The sequence below is a fragment of the Lathyrus oleraceus genome, chromosome 3 (genome assembly GCF_024323335.1).
Source record: "Lathyrus oleraceus cultivar Zhongwan6 chromosome 3, CAAS_Psat_ZW6_1.0, whole genome shotgun sequence".
NCBI lineage: Eukaryota > Viridiplantae > Streptophyta > Magnoliopsida > Fabales > Fabaceae > Lathyrus > Lathyrus oleraceus.
This window is the reverse complement of record NC_066581.1, coordinates 141,964,590-141,984,291: the sequence shown is the minus strand read 5'-3', so window position 1 is coordinate 141,984,291 and position 19,702 is coordinate 141,964,590. Positions and strand designations below refer to the sequence as shown.

The window sequence follows — 19,702 nt, the reverse complement described above, 5'->3', positions numbered from 1 at the left end:
GTCTTCTACCCCGTATTCGGTAGATATAAACCCTAATTTTGTGGTTATCTTCATCTAGTTCTTGATGTTGATTTTCCTTTGCTTGTATGAGTTGCTCAGATCAGCACTTATATCCCTAGCAAGTTTTGTGGATAATTGCCGTATGCTAGCAATTTTATCCCCAGTGGGTCTTTTCACCGTATGCTAGTGATTTGTTCCCCGGATCATTGGTTGTATACCAATGCATCCCCAGCTAGTCCCTGTGGATAATTGCCGGATGCTTGCAATTTATCCTCAGCAGATCGCCTTTCATTTACCTTTTTGTTGGTAATGTCTGTTGCTCCTTTTGATTGGTCATCATTATATACCTATTCTGGTATCCTGATGCCTTTCTTTTCGGTTTTTTATCCTTAAACAACCCAGTAACCGGTATCTCTGGTGTCTTTTCCATGCGAGTATATTGTTCACGGTCTGCCGGTAATGAATAGTATATCTCATGCGCTCTTTAGTTGGAATCCTTTGTTGATTTTCCCCAACTGAGCAAGATTCGTATTCTTTGTAGAATCGAATAGCCATCCTTTAACCAGTTTGCGTTTTGGATGATGAGTGTTTTGGAACACACACCAATTCACGTTTTTTGTCCATCCTTTAAACAAGTCTGCTGTTCTAGCTTTCTTTCGGATGATGAGTGTCTTGGAACACACACCAATTCACGTTTTTTGACCATCCTTTAAACAAGTCTGCTGTTCTAGCTTTTTTTCGGATGATGAGTGTCTTGGAACACACACCAATTCACGTTTTTTGTCCATCCTTTAAACAAGTCTGCTGTTCTAGCTTTCTTTCGGATGATGAGTGTCTTGGAACACACACCAATTCACGTTTTTTGTCCATCCTTTAAACAAGTTTGCTTTCGCTTTCTTTCGGATGATGAGTGTCTTGGAACACACACCAATTCACGTTTCTTGTCCATCCTTTAAACAAGTTTGCTTTCGCTTTCTTTCGGATGATGAGTGTCTTGGAACACAAACCAATTCACGATTTCGGATTTTATCCTTAAACAAACCAGTAACCGGTTCAGGATAATTTTCCTTTTGAGTATATTATTCACGGTCCGCCGGTAATGAATAATATGTCTCGTTCACTCTTGGGTCAATCCTTTGTTGCTTTCCCCTCAGAGTAAGATTCATTTTCCTTGTGGAATTGAATATCCATCCTTAAACAAGTTTGCTTTTCTAGCTCTCTTCAGGATGATGAGTGTTTTGGAACACACACCAATTCACGTCTTTGGTCGGTCACCTATTATATACCCAGTAACCGGTATCCTTGGTGTTCCTTCCTTTCTGCTCCCTATTATGACCTCGGTCCCCCTGTGGAGTCAGATTTTCCTGTTTTGTTACCCTTATGCCTGGTAACACCTCATTTTGCTTGTTACTTCCCCAGTGGAGTTTTTCTTTTGCTCCTCCTCAGGAGTCAGCTTGTGTCTCTCCAATGGATTTAGTTTCCTTTAGAATTCTTTCCCAGTGTGAGTCCTTCACTCCCCAGTAAGTTCTCCTGTCCGTTTTCTGTTATTTCCCTAATCAGAGTCGTGTTTTGTTCACGCTGTGTCAGTTTTGTTCTTCCCCAGTTTGGAGTCGTGTCTTGTTCACACATTTCATTTCTTTTATTATCCCCATAGAGTCTTGTTAGAGTCTCTGTTCCTGGTGAGTGTATTGCTCCGATGGATCGTCTTTTCTTCTGTGTGAATCATATTCCCCACAGAATTTTTGTCTTTTGCACGCATACATCTGCATCATGAGGTCTCTTAGGGACCAAAATTTGTCTCATTACTGTATTTAAGCCCATTCTACCGCGTCGAGATGAAGATTTCTAAACTTCACTTCTCCGGCTAGAATGACCTTAAATAGGGGCATCTGTAAGACCCCAATTTTGGCCCTAAGATCCCTCATGGCCCATATCATCTCATATCATTGTCTCAAGGATCACTGCATGCCCTAGCTTTCCTCCTAGTGGGTGGGTTGCCTTGTGGGTTGATTCCTTGATCACCAAGCATACCTTGCATTTGTATATCTTTGCTTTTCATATGTTTATTAACCAAAAAGTACAAAAATATTGTCAGTTTAACCTTGTTGATTGCAGATGAAGCAATTAGGTCAAAGACAGTCAACAGTCAGTCAAAGCAGTGGATGGTGACCATTCTTGCAGAATTTGGGCACCATGATCAATAATCAGAAGTTCATACATCTTGGGACATCATTTGAAGTCAAGGTCTCAAGGAATCAGGGTTTGGAATTCATCAGAAGAGGTTCAATCATCCAAAACCCTAGAAAAGTCAAACTTGGTCAACTGTTGATTTAATCAGGATTTGATGGATAGAATTGATTTGAAAGAGCTCATTCATGCTTGTATAAGCCTCATCTATCATGTCAAGCCTCATCATGGAAGAAAATCAAGTCAATCAGAAAATTTTCCAGAAATAGAAAGTGGACCTGTAATTTCAACTGCCAAAAATGGAAACTTCTTGATCCTCAACTTACATCATGATACAAGCTTCAAATGAATTTTGCCCAACATGAAAGTTGAAGATCTTGTCTTCCCATTTTCAAAAAGTCCAAGAACTCTCAAATCCCATGTGTGGTTATCAAGATATGATCAATTCATTTTCACCAATTTTTGAACTTCAAAGAGCCATATCTCTCAAACCATAAGGCCAAATTTGGTGGGGTTTTTTCCTACAAACCACATTTTTCATCCTCTTTCCAAAAATATAAATTTCATTCATCAAAACCTTACCATTCAAAATGGCATTTTTGGACCTTTTTCATTAAATTCAAAGTTTGACCAAACTTTGACTTTTTGATTCTTTGACTTTTTCTTGATTTGGCCAATTGGGAAATGTTCCATATATCATTTGTGATTTGCTCCAAGCTTAAAATCATAACCATACCACCATTACACTATCATTATGGACCAAAATGCAAAATGGACAAAATTGGCAATTGGCTTCACATAACCAATTCAAGTACAGCAATTGATAAGTAGACCACAAACAGCAATTGGCAAAGTCTGTATACAGCCTGTCCAAGCCCAAACTTGCGCAGATTTCACACCTCCACTTCATTTGTACAAGTTTGGCAATTTTGGCAAAAAGCTTCATGAGAATCAAACAAGTTAACCACTCATGTACAAACCACAAACAGCAAATTGGAATGTCTTTTTCTGCTCATTTCAAGCCCAATTCGACCAGCATTGCACCCTCCATCATTCACTTGTTCCATAATTAGCAAAATGGCAAATGTCTCATTTAAGCAAAACCAACTTAGCATATGATTAAGCAAGGATAAACAGAAGTATATAAGCTGCATTTTCTGACATTCCAACCCTAATTGATGGCAGCCACGACCAGAAACATTCATTTCCTCTCATTTTGCATTTTTACCAAAAGGGATTTTCTTGCTCAAACACTCAAAACCCTTGAACAATCTCCATGGTTTATTCACTTGAACCTCATTTGGGAGGGTTTTCGAGCACCTAATCTCAACTGTAGTGCCTTTTCCTTGTTCTGTTTTTTCATCAAGCTCAACAATAGCAGATCATAGTGTGTGGATTCCCAAGCATCAATGAGCTAAAGTCATCCAACCCTTCATCATTTCCAAGCATTTGAAGCACCTGTTTGCACTCATAACTACCAAAACAACACTGCAGCTCGATTTTCTTCAAAATCAAGTAAGCAATCGACTTCCTTTATTTGCCTTGCTATGCTATGTCTTTGAAAGGACTTTCCATGCTTGTTCCAATGCAACTTGAATCATGCTGATTGGTTAAACATATCATGAGAAATCTGAGTTTACATTTTTGCATTTAAACCTATTTTTCTTCGATTTGCTCATTTATTGTTGATTCAGTGACAACCATGGTTGGATTCTTGTTATTTGAGGTTTGTTGATGCCATTGCCATGATTAATTTTGAGTTCTGGGCACTTTGATTTTTGCTCATGGTTGAAGATGATGAATGAATGCTGTTGCTTGAACCTGCCCTGTCCAGATTTTTTCCATGATTAATATTTGCTTTGTTGTGGTTGATGTTATATGATGTTAGTTATTGCATGAACATTGATGCTGGTTATTTTTATTTTGTTCATGGTTGATAAATGATGATGAATGTATGCTGTTGTGTTTAAACCCTAGAGCTATGCACCAGGAATTTCTCATGATTGTTTGGTTTGCTATTTTATGATGTGTTTGCATGAAAAACATGTGCCCTGCTATTAAACTTTAAGCTGCCCAGCAAATCTCATGAATATGTTTATGCTGTTGATTGGTTAATGATGCATGAGGTTGTATGCTTGGTCGAATCATGTTGTTTGATGTTGTTGATGATTGCTTGAAGACACCATGAACTTGATGCATAAACCATGCTGCTGTTTTGAAATCGCCATACTCTTTTTCCAGAAATCCACCTGAATGTGCTGGTTTATTGTTTGTTTGTGTGTTACATGAACCTACTGTGCTATGACCTGCTGTTTATGTGCTGTTGTTGGACTTCATCGAAATTAATTGCTTGCTGCTGTTTTGAACCTCATGAACATGCCTATAAAATCCATGTGAAATATGTGGTGTGCTGTTGTTTGGTTGCCGTTTGCACATTGATGCCATGCTGTTACCATACTATTGAAATGTTGATTGATGATGAAACATGATGATGAATACCATGGCTGCTGTTTAAACCCTAGAATTTGCCAGGATTTTGCATGAATGTGTATGTGTTATAGCTGTCTAGATATGCATGAACATGATTGTACCATTCCCCTGCTGTTTACCATGTTTGATTTCGACTTGATGATGAACATTGATGTTGAGTGCCATGGCTGTTGATACATAAACCCTAAGGTTTCTAAAACCAGAACTTTTGAATTGTTTGGCCCATGCACTGTTCCATTGGCTGAGAGCCAATGAGAACATTTCGTTTTGCCTTGCCAAAACGCTGCAGTTTGGTTTAGTGAGCGCATATTTACAAGTCTGCCATCCGTTGACCCCATGTTGACCACTTTGCCATGCCATTTGTTCATATTGCATCCAATTATTTCCTCAACTTCCACAATTAATTTCTCTTTCACATTTCATCCAAAAATTATGAAATTTTTTCCTCATGTTCATGAATGTGTCCTCTATTTTATTGTGAATTTTAATTAATTTTTCATTGGCTGGATTTTTTATGATAATTGATTTCCCAACATGTATGCCAAAATGATACATTGTGCCATTTCAATTGTGAAATACTCATGTTATATCCAATGCCTTTGAAACTTTTTGTGGTGAAACTAGACACATTGACCTTTGTTTCCATATAGACTTTATGCATTTCCCATTTGTGGTTTGTGAGCTTTGAATTTTTGAAGTTATGTGTTACATTTGGTGCTATATGAATGATATGCATTTTCCCAATTTTTGTTCACATGCTTCCTCTTATCCAAATGACCTCAAATTTTGCATGAATCATCTATCACATGTCTAGTTTGTGTATGAATTTTCTTGGAATTAATCATGCTGTTTTCCATTTGATTGTGAATTTTCTTCCATGCTTGGTCATTTGTTGACTTTATGTGCTACACATTGCCAAATCTTTTGTGAAATTCTCAAATCTTATTGTATGACCATGAAATTTCATATGTGATAACTAGACATCTCAAGCTTTGCATTGGTGTTAATCTCATTCATTTCTCTTCTGTTTTCAAATTGATATGATTTTTTGAAGTTGACCCATGTTTGTTGACTTTCACCATGCTTACTTGAATTTGGTTTGACTTCATGATTTTACTTGACTGCCTTCCTCTCATCCAAATGCCATGAAATTTTACATGTATACCATGTTAGATGTTAGGATTGAGTGTGATTTATTTCATAATTTTTGAGATTGTTTGAGTTGACTTTTGAATGAAGTCTTTGCTGTTGACTTTTGTATGCTTCTCTTGCCATGATTTGCATCCTTTTGCATATGAAATGACCATGATGCATGATATAATTATGAATCCAATTGAGAATGCTTCTTGAATGTTTAGACTTGGTTTGGGTTGACTTTCCCTTGCTGCCTTGACTTTTTCTTTCATCTTTGACCCTAGGCTAGTCCTAGTGGTCTTGTAAGCTTACAATTGAGCTGTTGTTTCAGGTTAAGCCCCAATGCCTCAAGGATCATTCAAATTTGTTTGAGTTGAATTGTTTATCATGTGCTAACCCTTGTTTTGTAGGTTGACTCATGTAACTTGAGTCTTTGTGCCTTGCACAATTGGTCCCTCTGTGGTTGACTATTGGGTTATTTCCTTTTGATTTTGACTGTTGATCTGTTTACTAATTGGTCTGACTTTTGCAGGTACTTTAGTTGCTTAAGTTCTCTGAATTTGCTTGCTTTGCTATTTAGCATTTGCTTTGAGGTATAATTACTTCTTCTTCATGTAGTCTGGAGACCCGGTCTGTTATTTGACCGGGCAAACTGTCTGAAGTCCTCCTTAAGAGGCAATGCCTGTGTGTGTTTAAAATTGTCCCAAGCAGGAAAAGTCCTCATTTGAGGCAATTGGTGGAAGGTAGGGATAAGCAATCTATCCCCCACTATTCAGTGTGTCCTCTCTTTGCTCCCATTACATGGTTGAAGCATTGAGATAAAAACCCAAGATCTAATCGAGTCAATAATGGGGAAAGAGTTCCATCTTTCTGAACTCCCCCACTTTCTATTATTTGATGCTCTCCCTGATCAGGGATAGAAGCAATGAGGCACACCCCTCATTCTCCTTTTCATCTGCTTCACCTTAGCCTCTCAATGGCAAGGTTAAGAGCGACCCTTACCTATTACAGTGGACTTTCATAGTCAAACCCTCTTGTGTGAGCCCCCTTGTTTGGCTATAGAGTGTGTTGTTTGTTATTCATTGATTGATTGATTGCTTCCTATGCACATGTTTGCTTGTATGCTCCATGCATTTATCATCATCATCAATTGCTCACTAATGCATAATCATTATCTCATTTGTCCTTGTGACATTATCATTGTTGTTTACCCATTGAGGACAATTGTAAGACCATTCATGGGCCATTGCTCCTATGATATGGAAGTGAGTATAAGACCATCACCTTGGCCACTCATCTTATCTTTGCCTGATGCATTTATTTGATTGTATGTGAGGAAGCAACTGTAAGTCCCTGCAAGTTGGCATTTGCTCTCCTATGATCACTTGTTGCTTTGTCTGTTTGTATGTGAGGATACAACTGTAAGTCCCTGCAAGTTGGCATTTGTATTCCTAGGACCATACTGTGGAGGTTAGAGTAAGCCCAGACAGATTGGCATCTGACATCCATGTTTTGCTTTCTTTGTTTATGTGAGGTTGCAATTATAAGTCCCTGTAAGTTGGCATTTGCATTCCTGTGATCATATTGTTGCTTTTGTTCTTGTATGTGAGGATCCATTGTAAGTCCCTGTAATGTGGCATTGGATTTCCTAGGACCATACTGTGGAGTTAACCTAAGTCCAGACAGATTGGCAGTTAACTTCCATTTTTCATCTTTGTTTTCTTTTTAGGAGATTAGTGTAAGACCATTGAGTGGCTTCTGATATCCTATTCTGTTTTAGGAGACTGGTGTAAATCCATCTATTGGTATCCGGTATCCGCCTTTTATTTCTTTGCCTGTGGAGATTAGTGTAAGACCATTGAGTGGCTTCTGATATCCCGTTTTGTTTTAGGAGATTGGTATAAGACCATTGATTGGCATCCGATATCCGCTTTTCTTTTGCTTTGCTTGTTATTATTCATTGCTATTCCAAAGGACACACTTGAATCATCTGCTATATGATTTTAAGAAGTGAACCTTCTAAGAAGTTTTACAATTCCATTCTCATCCATTCATCATTCATTATGTCCTAGACTTTTCACACTCCATCTTTCAAATTTGACATAAGTGTTGTGCAAACATCTTCATGTTTTCAAATTAAAAACCTGGACTCAAGTCCTTGACCTTTTTCAAACTCCATTTTCATAATACTTCTTTTGAATCAATCTTAATCATACTTTGACTTCATTTTCATAATCACAATCAATTAACTTCACTCACTCACTTGTTTTGGCTTTGTCCATTAATCTTTTCATGCATTAGCCATAGGCTTCAATTATCATTGTGGTTGATGTAAATCTTGCCTATCCTTAGTGAGTCGACAGTAAGTCTTCCGTACTGAAAACAGGGTTAACCCCTCTAGTGCGTCGAAGCTATCCTCACATGGTGGATGTTGGTTTTGGTCGAGTGTTCTCCCATTGATAATGAAAAGCCTCAGTGCTTGTGTTTAAAACTGAATCCACCAACTTTTGGAAATCTTTTAGCCGAACTACGGCGTTTTGATCCTTACCTTTGATGGAAGGTACGTAGGCAGCGGGTTCATCCGTTCAAACCCAATAACACAAAAATAATTAACCCAATAACCCAATAAAAAATGTATATTCTTTTCTCACCATCCCAATCATGTTTGCACAATGTTTATGTCATAACAAATAACAATATTTTACAACAAGTGTGAAAAGGGCTCCCTAGGAGTACCTAGGACGTAGTGGGTGCCTAACACCTTCCCATTGCGTAATTTACCCCTTACCCAGACTCTCTGATCTTTTTATTAGTTTTCTACGTGTAAAACTTCTTAGGCTTTTGTTCGCTTTTTAGCCAGTCCTTTGGATAAATAAAAGTGCGGTGGCGACTCGAAATTTCAATGTATCTCTTGCTTATGGTTTAATCGATAGATCATATAGCGACGAATACACCGCTACAGTACCAGATTTAAAGCCCTCCATTTGGAGCAGGTTCTTGTTTATCGCTTTTATTTTATTTATTTCCCGCATCGCTTTTATTTTATTTATTTCCCTCATCGCTTTTATTTATTTATTTTCCGTAACGCTTTTATTTTATTTATTTCCCGCACTCGCTTTACTTTATTTATTTTTCGCACTCGCTTTTACTTTATTTATTTTACGCACTTTACTCGCTCTCCACGCCTCACATTCTAAAACAAACTTTTCATCATGATTAACACTGTTGTGTTTGTTTGTGTTACCATGTCTGGCTAAATCTTTTAAAGGTTAGAATGTAAGGATCGCGGTTAAAGTAATGTTTCACATATTGAATCTGTAGAAATACTTTAAAGGCTGTTTTGATTTTTAACTTGAGTTTTCTAAAACAAACTTGGTTAGTTATAATTATTCGAGGAGTGCGAAAGCACCCTGGCTTAGTAACTAGGAATTCTTACCACTTTAAGGAAAAACTATTTTTGAAACTGTTTTCGGACGCGTTGATAGATTTAAAATCAGGAAACTCCTTGTGTAAACTTTCCAAATCAAAACCACTTTTCAACTAAGTTTACGAGTCTCATTTCTTAAAAATAAGTTTACTACTTTAGCGTTCTGCGCACCTTTTATAAGTGACAATAAAAGGCCTTAATTTAAGGGTAAACTCAGTTCTGAATATGCGAAAGCGATAGTTCCTGTTAAATGGATTATTTTCAAGAGTAGAAAATATTGCCTCATAAGTAGTTCTATTTAGACAATTGAAACATCACTTAACTGACGTGAAATACATTCAACCTGTCTTTTCCTGCATTTATTATTTACCGTTGTTTTGCAAACCCAATATCTCTTTTATACCATCTTAGATAAACACCGTAACGATAGTAATCGGTAGATTGATGATTGGTCTCTGTGGGATCGATATTCTTTTATATTACTTTGACGTAATTCGTGCACTTGCGAATAAACGCGATCACCTACGACTAGTTCAGTAGTGAGCATTGCAGATGTGACGAAGGCGACCCGTAGTGGTCAAGTTTTTGGACTGATGTTCCCGGAAGAATTGATTATTGGTAAGAAGGCGGAGGTGCCTAGTGTAGATCCTATTGGTTGTTCAAGAGATAAGTCTGGTGAATCCAGCAATTTGAAAGCCAAAAGTGATGATGATGATGAGATACTTCGACTGATCAAAAGGAGTGAATTCAACGTGGTTGAGCAGTTGCTCTAGACCCCCTCTAAGATTTCCGTGTTGTCTCTACTTTTAAATTCTGAAGCGCACAGAGAAGCACTCCAGAGAGTTCTTGAACAGGCATACATGGAGCAAGATGTTATTGTGGCTCAATTTGATCATATTGTAGCCAACATCACTTCATGCAATAATTTGAGCTTTTGTGATGAAGAACTCCCTGAGGAGGGAAGAAATCACAATCTGGCTTTGCACATTTTAATGAATTTCAAGGAAGATGCTTTGTCAAACGTGCTCGTTAACATTGGGTCGTCACTCAATGTGCTTCCAAAATCAACATTGTCAAAGTTATCATATCAAGGAGCTCCCATGAGGTACAATGGAGTAATTTTCAAAGCCTTCGATGGCTCTCGCAAGACTGTCATTGGAGAAGTGGACCTTCCAGTCAAGATAGTTCCTAGTGATTTTCAAATTACTTTCCAGGTAATGGATATTCACCCGGCCTACAATTGTTTGTTGGAAAGGCCATGGATTCATGAAGCAGGGGTTGTTACTTCCACTCTGCATCAAAAGCTCAAATTTGTCAAGAATGGCAAGTTGGTGATTGTGGGAGGTGAGAAAGCACTATTGGTCAGCCATCTGTCATCTTTTTCATATGTAGAAGATGAGGACGAGGTTGGAACTCCATTCCAAGCCTTATCTGTTGCTGCTGAGAAGAGAGTTTGGAATGTATGTCCTCTCTAAAAGATGCACAGAGAATTGTTGAAGAAGGTCCTGTTAATCAGTGGGGGCGTGCGGTAGAGGTCGCCGACAACAATGGAAGAACTGGTTTGGGGTTCCATAAGGGCTCGTCGACCGTTAGATCTGAAGAGATGCAACTGAGTTTCCGTAGCGGAGGGTTCATTCATGGGAATGAACAACACTTAGCTGTTGTACTAGATGATAATGAAGAGGAAAACAACACCAACTTTGTGATGCATGGACAGACATGCAACAGTTGAATTGCTGTTGATATTCCAGTTATTTTGCATCAATCTAAGTAATTGCTTTTTATATTTTAAAATCCTTCTCCTATGCCTAAGGGAGAAGTGAACATTGTTTGGGCATTTTAAATTGATCATTAATAAAATTAATTCTATTCATCCACATCTTTGATGTTTATTTTTACTTTTTGCTTTATTCTAAAAATGGTAATCACAAAAAAAACATAAATAAATAATATAATTGTCCATCTGCATAATATTTGGTCACAAATTCACTTCCCTAAAATCAAAATATCAAATCATTATGCAGGTTGGTTCCTAACCCCATTGAATACAATGATCCTTCTCCTTCTCCAAATTTTGAATTACCTGTGTTTGAAGCCGAGGAGGAAAGTGATGTAGAGGTGAGTGATGAATTGTCTCGTCTTATTGAGCAAGATGAGAAGATTATTCAGCCATTTGAAGAGCAGATTGAGCTTGTCAACTTGGGTTCCGAAGATGATGTGAAGGAAGTCAAGATTGGGCCTCGTTTGTGTCCAGATGCTAAGAAGGGGTTTATTGATCTTCTTCGAGAGTATTCAGATGTGTTTGCTTGGTCCTATCAAGACATGCCTGGGTTGGATTATGATATTGTGGAGCATAGACTACCACTGAAGCCAGAATGCCCACCAGTCAAGCAGAAATCCTGATATGGCTGTGAAGATCAAAGAGGAAGTTCAGAAGCAGATTGATGTTGGTTTCCTTGTGACTGCTGAGTATCCTCAATGGGTGATCAATATTGTGCATGTGCCGAAGAAAGATGGAAAAGTCCGCATGTGTGTTGACTATAGAGATTTGAATAAAGCCAGTCTGAAAGATGATTTCCCTCTGCCACACATTGACATGTTGGTAGACAATACTGCTAAATTCAAAGTCTTTTCGTTTATGGATGGATCTTCCGGATATAATCAGATTAAGATCGCACCCTAGGATATGGAGAAGACCATATTCATTACACCTTGGGGAACATTCTGTTATAGAGTGATGCCTTTCGGTCTAAAGAATGCTGGTGCAACTTACCAGAGAGCAATGACTACTCTTTTTCATGATATGATGCATAAAGAGATTGAAGTTTATGTTGATGATATGATTGCTAAATCTATTGACAATGAGGAACATGTTGAGCATTTGTTGAAGTTATTCCAGCGTTTGAAGAAGTATAAACTCCGCTTGAATCCCAATAAGTGTACTTTTGGTGTTTGTTCTGGTAAGTCGTTGGGCTTTATTGTCAGCGAGAAGGGTATTGAAGTTGATCCTACCAAGGTCAAAGCAATACAAGAGATGCTTGCGCCCAAAACTGAGAAGCAAGTCAGAGGTTTTCTCGGCCGCTTGAATTACATTTCTAGATTCATTTCACACATGACTGCCACATGTGCGCCTATATTCAAGTTTTTTCGGAAAGAACAGTCTTGTGATTAGACCGAAGATTTCCATAAAGCTTTTGACAGTATCAAGGAATATCTGCTTGAGCCTTCGGTTCTGTCTCCACTTGTTGAAGGAAGACTTTTGATCATGTATTTGACTGTGCTTGAAGATAGTATGGGTTGTGTTCTAAGTCAGCAAGATGAGACTAGAAAGAAAGAATTTGCAATTTACTACCTTCAGTAAGAAGTTCACCGACTGTGAGACTCGATATTCTATGCTAGAGAAGACTTGTTGCGCATTGGCTTGGGCTGCTAAGCGTCTGCGTCAGTATATGTTGAATCATACCACTTGGTTGATATCCAAAATGGATCCAATCAAGTATATTTTTGAGAAGCCTGCTTTAACTGGGAGAATTGTCTGTTGGCAAATGTTGTTATCAGAGTATGATATTGAATACCGATCTCAGAAAGCGATCAAAGGTAGTGTCTTGGCTGACCATTTGGCTCACCAACCGATTACCAGTCAGTATAGTATGACTTTCCTGATGAAGAAATCTTGTACTTGAAAGTTAAAGATTGTGATGAACCATTGTCAAACCCCAAAATTCACCCTACCCTTCACGAAGTTCATATAGGTCACTAATTGTAGTCATGTGTGTGTCTTCATATCATTTCATTTCATTTGCATATTCATTGTTTTAATACAAGAGGACGAACATCATGGATCCAAAGCTTTGTGCTCGCACCTGGTGGAAGTTAAGTTTTCCCTCGCAACCTAAGGTGGGCTCAAACTATCAAACCCTAATTGGAGGTATCTCTTGAAACCTGTGTAGATGCTTAGCATTGGAGATTCAACTGTGACTTCTTGTTGGCTTCTATAAACCTTAATCATGTCCCCAAACCCTAATTCATGGCAATACTCCTTGTGTGTACCCCTAATCCTACTTCATCAGCCGTTTCATTTTCTTGGCTAAAATCCAGTTGAAACCCACTTGTTCGGGATCTTTAGTTTAAGTTCAGTGTCATATCATCTGATCATTTTCTTATTCATAGCCCAGGGTTTGTTCGTAGTTTATTCATGTTCATAGTTTGTTCATGATGGATTTCATTGGTTCATTGGTTCATGTTAAGATGATCCATCAAAGTCTTATTAATGTACCCCTAATACTACTTCATTAGCCCATCATCATTCCATAGAGTGTATGTTTCAAAGGTCAGCCAGCCAGAGGCAAAGTTTCTTCAAGGCTCGTACTGGGGCAGGCCACCCCGAGAGCATAAGAAGCCAATCTCTCCTAGATGGTTAACCAGAGGAGTGCAATTCCGAGACACTGGGACATGTTATATTGAGATGATCTACGACAAAGTTGCTTCATAGCTTGTGACTGGGGCAATCAATGCAGATACCCAATAAACTGGGGAAATCTGTGCAGATACCCAACAGGCTGGGGCAAGACGATCCAATGAGACGAATATTCTCTCCCTGCTCGCAGAATCTTTTCAGATCCAGCCTGGGGCATCAGAAGATCCAGCTCAAATGTCATTCTCCAGCAGTATATGGATTTCGAGGAGTCATGCGAGATGCAACTCACACCCCATAAATCAGAAGACTTGTAACCCAAGCGGATGTACCTTTGTTCAAGGGATACCACGCCCAAACTTGGGGCATCCATAAACCATCATAGCATAAGCTCGTCATGCATAGTTCATATCATTTCATGCATATCATCTGATATAATCATGAAGCTCTCTAAACGAGAAAGAAGCAAGTCCAAAACTCTCTTGGCACTACTCAATAACCCATTTTCGTCGGCCCTTTCCTTGAATCCAACCTGGTGGATGAACCCTCTTTCAATACCCCCGCGACGTTCGGTCCCAATAGAGAGAAGCGTTTGTAAGTCCAGTTCTGTTGGCCAAACCATTTCCCCAACCGTGTCAAACATACATAATATCAGACCTCCCTGAGTATCTTTGCAAGTTGAATATGTTTGACCAAGCCTTCCATTCGCTTTAGAGTGAGTCATATGGCTATAACCCGTTTCTTCTCTTCCGATAAGGTTAACTTCGGAAACCCTCTTATCTTCCTGATAAGGTTAACTTCAGGATACATTTCTTCTCCTTCCGATAAGGTTAAATTCGGAATCCCTTATTCATTTCTTCTCTTCCTGATAAGGTCAACTTCAGGATTCATCTATTCTCTTCCTGATAAGCTTAACTTCAGGGTTTATTTCTTCTGTTCCTGATAAGGTCAACTTCAGGATCCTTTTCTTCTCTTCCTGATAAGGTCAACTTCAGGGTTTATTTCTTCTCTTTCCGATAAGGTCAACTTCGGAAACCTGTTTCCATTTCTTCTTTTCCTGATAAGGTTAACTTCAGGACCTGTCTCTTCCCTTTCCGATAAGGTTAACTTTGGAAAACCATTCTACACTTCTTCTCTTCCTGATAAGGTCAACTTCAGGATCCATTTCTTCTCTCCCTAATAAGGTCAACTTCAGGGTCCATTTCTTCCCTTCCTGATAAGGTTAACTTCAGGACCCGTCTCTTCTCTTTCCGATAAGGTTAACTTCGGAAACCTTCTTCTCTTCCTGATAAGGTTAACTTCAGGACACTTCCCTTCTCTTCCTGATAAGGTTAACTTCAGGACACCTTTCTTCTCTTTCCGATAAGGTTAACTTCGGAACTGTCTTCCATTTCCTTTCTTCCTGATAAGGTTAACTTCAGGATATAACCCTTATCTCCCCGATAAGGTTAACTTCGGGCCCTGTTTCTTCTCTTTCCGATAAGGTTAACTTCGGAACCATCTTACATTTCTTTTCTTCCTGATAAGGTCAACTTCAGGGTTCATTTTTTCTCTTCCTGATAAGGTCAACTTCAGGATTCATCTCTTCTCTCCCCGATGAGGTTAACTTCGGGATCCATTTCTTCTCTCCCCGATAAGGTTAACTTCAGGACCATGTTCTTCCCTTTCCGATAAGGTTAAATTCGGAAACCTTCTTCTCTTCCTGATAAGGTTAACTTCAGGACACTCCCCTCCTCTTCCTGATAAGGTTAACTTCATAATACCTTTCTTCTCTTCCTGATAAGGTCAACTTCAGGGTTCATTTCTTTTCTTCCTGATAAGGTCAACTTCAGGATCCTTTTCTCCCCTTTCCAATAAGGTTAAATTCGGAAACACGTTTTCACCCCTTCTCTTCCTTGTAAGGTTAACTCCATGATACTTTTCTTCTCTTTCCGATAAGGTTAACTTCAGAAATCTGTATCCTCTTTCTTCTCTTCCTGATAAGGTTAACTTCAGGATTCTTTTCTTCTCCTTCGATAAGGTTAACTTCGGAACCCCCTTTTCGTGTCTTCTCTTCCCGATAAGGTTAACTTTGGGACCCCCCCCCCCCTCCCCTATTTTGCTTCTCCAATTCCAATAAGGTTAACTTTGGAATGTTTCCCCAGCGATGTCACCTTTTCTTTTCTTTCTGATAAGGTTAACTTCGGAACTAGTTTTCATTTCTTCTCTCCCTGATAAGGTTAACTTCAGGACTATTTTCTTCCCTTTCCGATAAGGTTAAATTCGAAATCCCTTCTCTTCCTGGTAAGGTTAACTTCGGGATCCATTCCTTCTCTTCCCGAAAAGGTTAACTCCGGGATCCGTTTCTTCTCTTCCTGATAAGGTCAACTCCAGGACATTTATCTTATCTCCCCGATAAGGCTAACTTCGAGATCCATTTCTTCTCTTCCTGATAACGTTAACTTTAGGACACTTCTCTTCTCTCCCTGATAAGGTTAACTTCAGGATCCATTCCTTCTCTTTCCGATAAGGTTAACTTCGGAAACCCGTATTCATTTCTTCTCTCCCTGATAAGGTTAACTTCAGGATACTTCTCTTCTCTTCCTGATAAGGTTAACTTCAGGATCCACTCCTTCTCTTTCTGATAAGGTTAACTTTGGAAGCCCATTTTCGTTTCTTCTATTCCTGATAAGGTTAACTTTAGGATTCGTTTCTTGTCTTCCTGATAAGGGTAACTTCAGGATAATTCTCTTCCCTCCCCGATAAGGTTAACTTTGGGATTGGTTCTTCTCTTCCTAATAAGGTTAACTTCAGGATCCCCTTTTTCCCTTTCCGATAAGGTTAACTTCGGAGCCCCGCCCTTTACCCCTTTCTTCCCTCTCCGGTAAGGTTAACTTCGGAGCCCCGCCCTTTACCCTTCTCTTCTCTTTTCGATAAGGTTAACTTCGGACTCCATCCCTCAGCAAAGACGATTGGTGTTTGGCCTCTCTCCCTTTCTTTCTTCTCAGTCATAAATAAACAAAAAATAAAGTCCAGGTTCCACTTCGCAAACCATTTTTCAAAAGAAAAAAAAAGATCTTTCACCATTTCTCCCTGACGGAAAATTTTCTCAATGATTGCCAGAGAGTTTCTAAAAGAGAAAAATGAAAAGCTTGTTAATAAAAAACAGAGAGCTTGTTGTGAAAAAAAGAGAATAATCATATCGCATTAGCATCATGCATATGTCATTCACCTCTAACCTCTCATAAACAATCGACCAGATAACACTTAAATCCCCAGCAGTTGCCTTGCACAAAAGCCACTTTGTTCACCCTATACCTCAGTGGAGAATTTCTTCGTGACCTATCTTCACATTTCATTGGTTTTTGATGGGCAAATTTTCCGATATTTTAGTATTTAATCCTCTCCTACCTCGAATGTCCGGAAGCTGTTACTATCCATACATTCAGGTTTGAGAAAATTAAATATGGGCAGCTGTCATACCCCAAAATTCACCCTACCCTTCACGAAGTTCATCTAGGTCACTAACCGTAGTCATGTGCATATCTTCATATCATTTCATTTCATTTGCATATTCATTGTTCTAATACAAGAGGACGAACATCATGGATCCAAAGCTTTGTGCTCGCACCTAGTGGAAGCTAAGTTTTCCCTTGCAACTTAAGGTGGGATCAAACTATCAAACCCTAATTGGAGGTATCTCTTGAAGCCTGTGTATACGCTCAGCATTGGAGATTCAACTATGACTTCTTGTTGGCTTCTATAAACCTTAATCATGTCCCTAAACCCTAATTCATGGCAATACTCCTTGTGTGTACCCCTAATCCTACTTCATTAGCCCATTATCATTCCATAGAGTGTATGTTTCATTTGCTTGGCTAAGATCCAGTCGAAACCCACTTGTTCGGGATCTTTGGTTTAAGTTCAGTGGCATATCATCTGATCATTTTCTTATTCATAGCCCAGGGTTTGTTCGTAGTTTATTCATGTTCATAGCCTGTTCATGATGGATTTCATTGGTTCATTGGTTCATGTTAAGATGATCTATCAAAGTCTTATTAATGTTAGTCGCCGTCCAGTCAAGTGTGTTGATTTCAAGAGGCTTAGCTTTGAGTATGTGATTGGTTCGTTCAAGTTTCCCATACAATTCAATTCGTGTTCAACACAATGGTTTGTTTATCAAAGTTTATTCATGTCAATTCAATCATTACAACATCAAATTCATGACCAAGATCGCATTCAAGTGGATATTACATAACATTTCATTACATGAAAGGGTGCAATTTGGAAACTTTGACCAATTGTTGACTTTGGTCAACAGTTGACTTTTTGGTCAACTGGTTGACCAAAGTCAACCACCCATTTCCAAACCTAAGTCTCATTTCCTAAACTATCATTCATGATTCATTTCATTTTCCAACCATTTTTCTCTTTTCAATACAATTCGACCATAATCCAATCCCAAATAATCTCAAGTCACAATTAGATGTGTATTCCCATTACATAAATTGTACATCTAGAAATCACATTCCAATTCCAAACCATAAGTCATTTTCAAGCATATGCCTACCACGCCATGTTTCTAAACATGAGCATTACTTACCATTCATAAGCACAAACTCATAAACCATTTCATCACACTTCAATGCAATAATCTCGTACAAAATTCCATAGTAAAACCATATAATTTCAAGGTTACATTACAAGTTTTTTGGATCTACATAACCATTCATCATTCAACAATCTTAAACCAATACATGACATACATTACAACCATTAATTCAAACGAATACAAAAATTACAAAAAATACAACTTTCCCCAAAATTGAATCACATGGTCGCTTTGGTCCTTCATATCTCCATCTTCTCATTTTATTTCTCACCCCGAAGTTTGCTTCGCGTGCGAATAGGCCATCTCTTCTTAAAGATTCATGATGTTCATGCCATCAAAACCTACAAAAACCAAGATTCATGATGTTCATGCCATCAAAACCTACAAAAACCAAGACATTTCCAAACAGTAAATATATATCAAAACCATTTATTTCGTATCATCATAGTCAAATGTAATGACCAATTCATCATAACACCAAAGCAACTCAAGCATAACACCTAATACATTCCAAAGAAAACCATTAACATCCAATGTTCCTAAAGTAACAGTATAGCAGTTCAAAAACACTAGCCGGTAATGTAACACAATAAATAAGACCTACAATTCACTACATCAACACCCATTCAGTTAGCAGCATAACCACATATTCAATAACAACCATAACACAAAAAAAATTAAGCATTGCACACCAGATTATAACAGAACCCACCCGGGTATAACCGTCACAACGAAACCCGCCGCTGGAAGAAAAGGCGGCGACAGGAAGAAAGTCGTCCACCAAAGCAGATCTTCAATTCTCCGTCGGTTGCATTGCTAGGTTCTTGAAGAAAGGTCGTTATGCACAGGGTTTGGGAACCGGTGCTCCAGTTTACCTCACCGTCGTTCTCGAATATCTCGCCACCGAGGCTCTTGAATTGGCTGGAAATACTGCGAGAGATAACAAGAAGAATAGGATTAATCCTAGACACGTGCGCCTTTCCGTGAGGAATGATGATGAATTAGGAAAATTACTTCAAGGAACGACAATTGCGCATGGTGGAGTTTTTCCTAACATTAACCAAGTGTTGTTGCCAAAGAAAACTAGTTCTGCTTCTGAGAAATCTGCTGCTTCTAATTCACCAAAAAAAAGAACTTCCCTATGACAATTAGTAACAGGCCAATACTCCAACGGATATAACCACCTGCTTCCAAAATCTCCTTCTTGAATCCCTCCAACCAAAACCTGCACAATATTACAACAATCAATACTAACAACAATTAACCATTTTTTTACTAACTACACCAGCAATTCATAACAGAATCAAAACATAGGCTGATTTTTCAGAACTTACGGCATAAAATTCAACAGAATTCCAACCTTCGGACGAAACCAAAACAACTTCTCAACCGTCCAACCTACAATTGCATAACAGAGGGTTCAAACCATTTCAACTTACACCCTCCAATCAATTCACAA

At 38.6% G+C, this 19,702-nt stretch overlaps 1 protein-coding gene across 1 annotated transcript; it reads left to right on the top strand.

Moving 5' to 3' along the window:
• Window positions 1–10,700: 10,700 nt before the first annotated feature.
• LOC127130087 (uncharacterized) lies at window positions 10,701–19,468 on the top strand. Its single transcript, XM_051059160.1, has 2 exons — window positions 10,701–10,797; window positions 18,994–19,468. Exons 1-2 carry the CDS (start codon window positions 10,701–10,703, stop codon window positions 19,386–19,388), a joined length of 492 nt encoding a protein of 163 aa, XP_050915117.1. The 3' UTR covers window positions 19,389–19,468.
• The last annotated feature ends 234 nt before the right edge of the window (window positions 19,469–19,702 follow it).

Excerpts from the sequence above, each read along its gene's own strand:
- LOC127130087 (XM_051059160.1), top strand. The coding sequence starts at position 10,701 with ATGTCCTCTCTAAAAGATGCACAGAGAATTGTTGAAGAAGGTCCTGTT. Across the intron at positions 10,798-18,993 it reads CGACAACAATGGAAGAACTG|AAAAGGCGGCGACAGGAAGA; the intron begins GTTTGGGGTTCC and ends CGCCGCTGGAAG.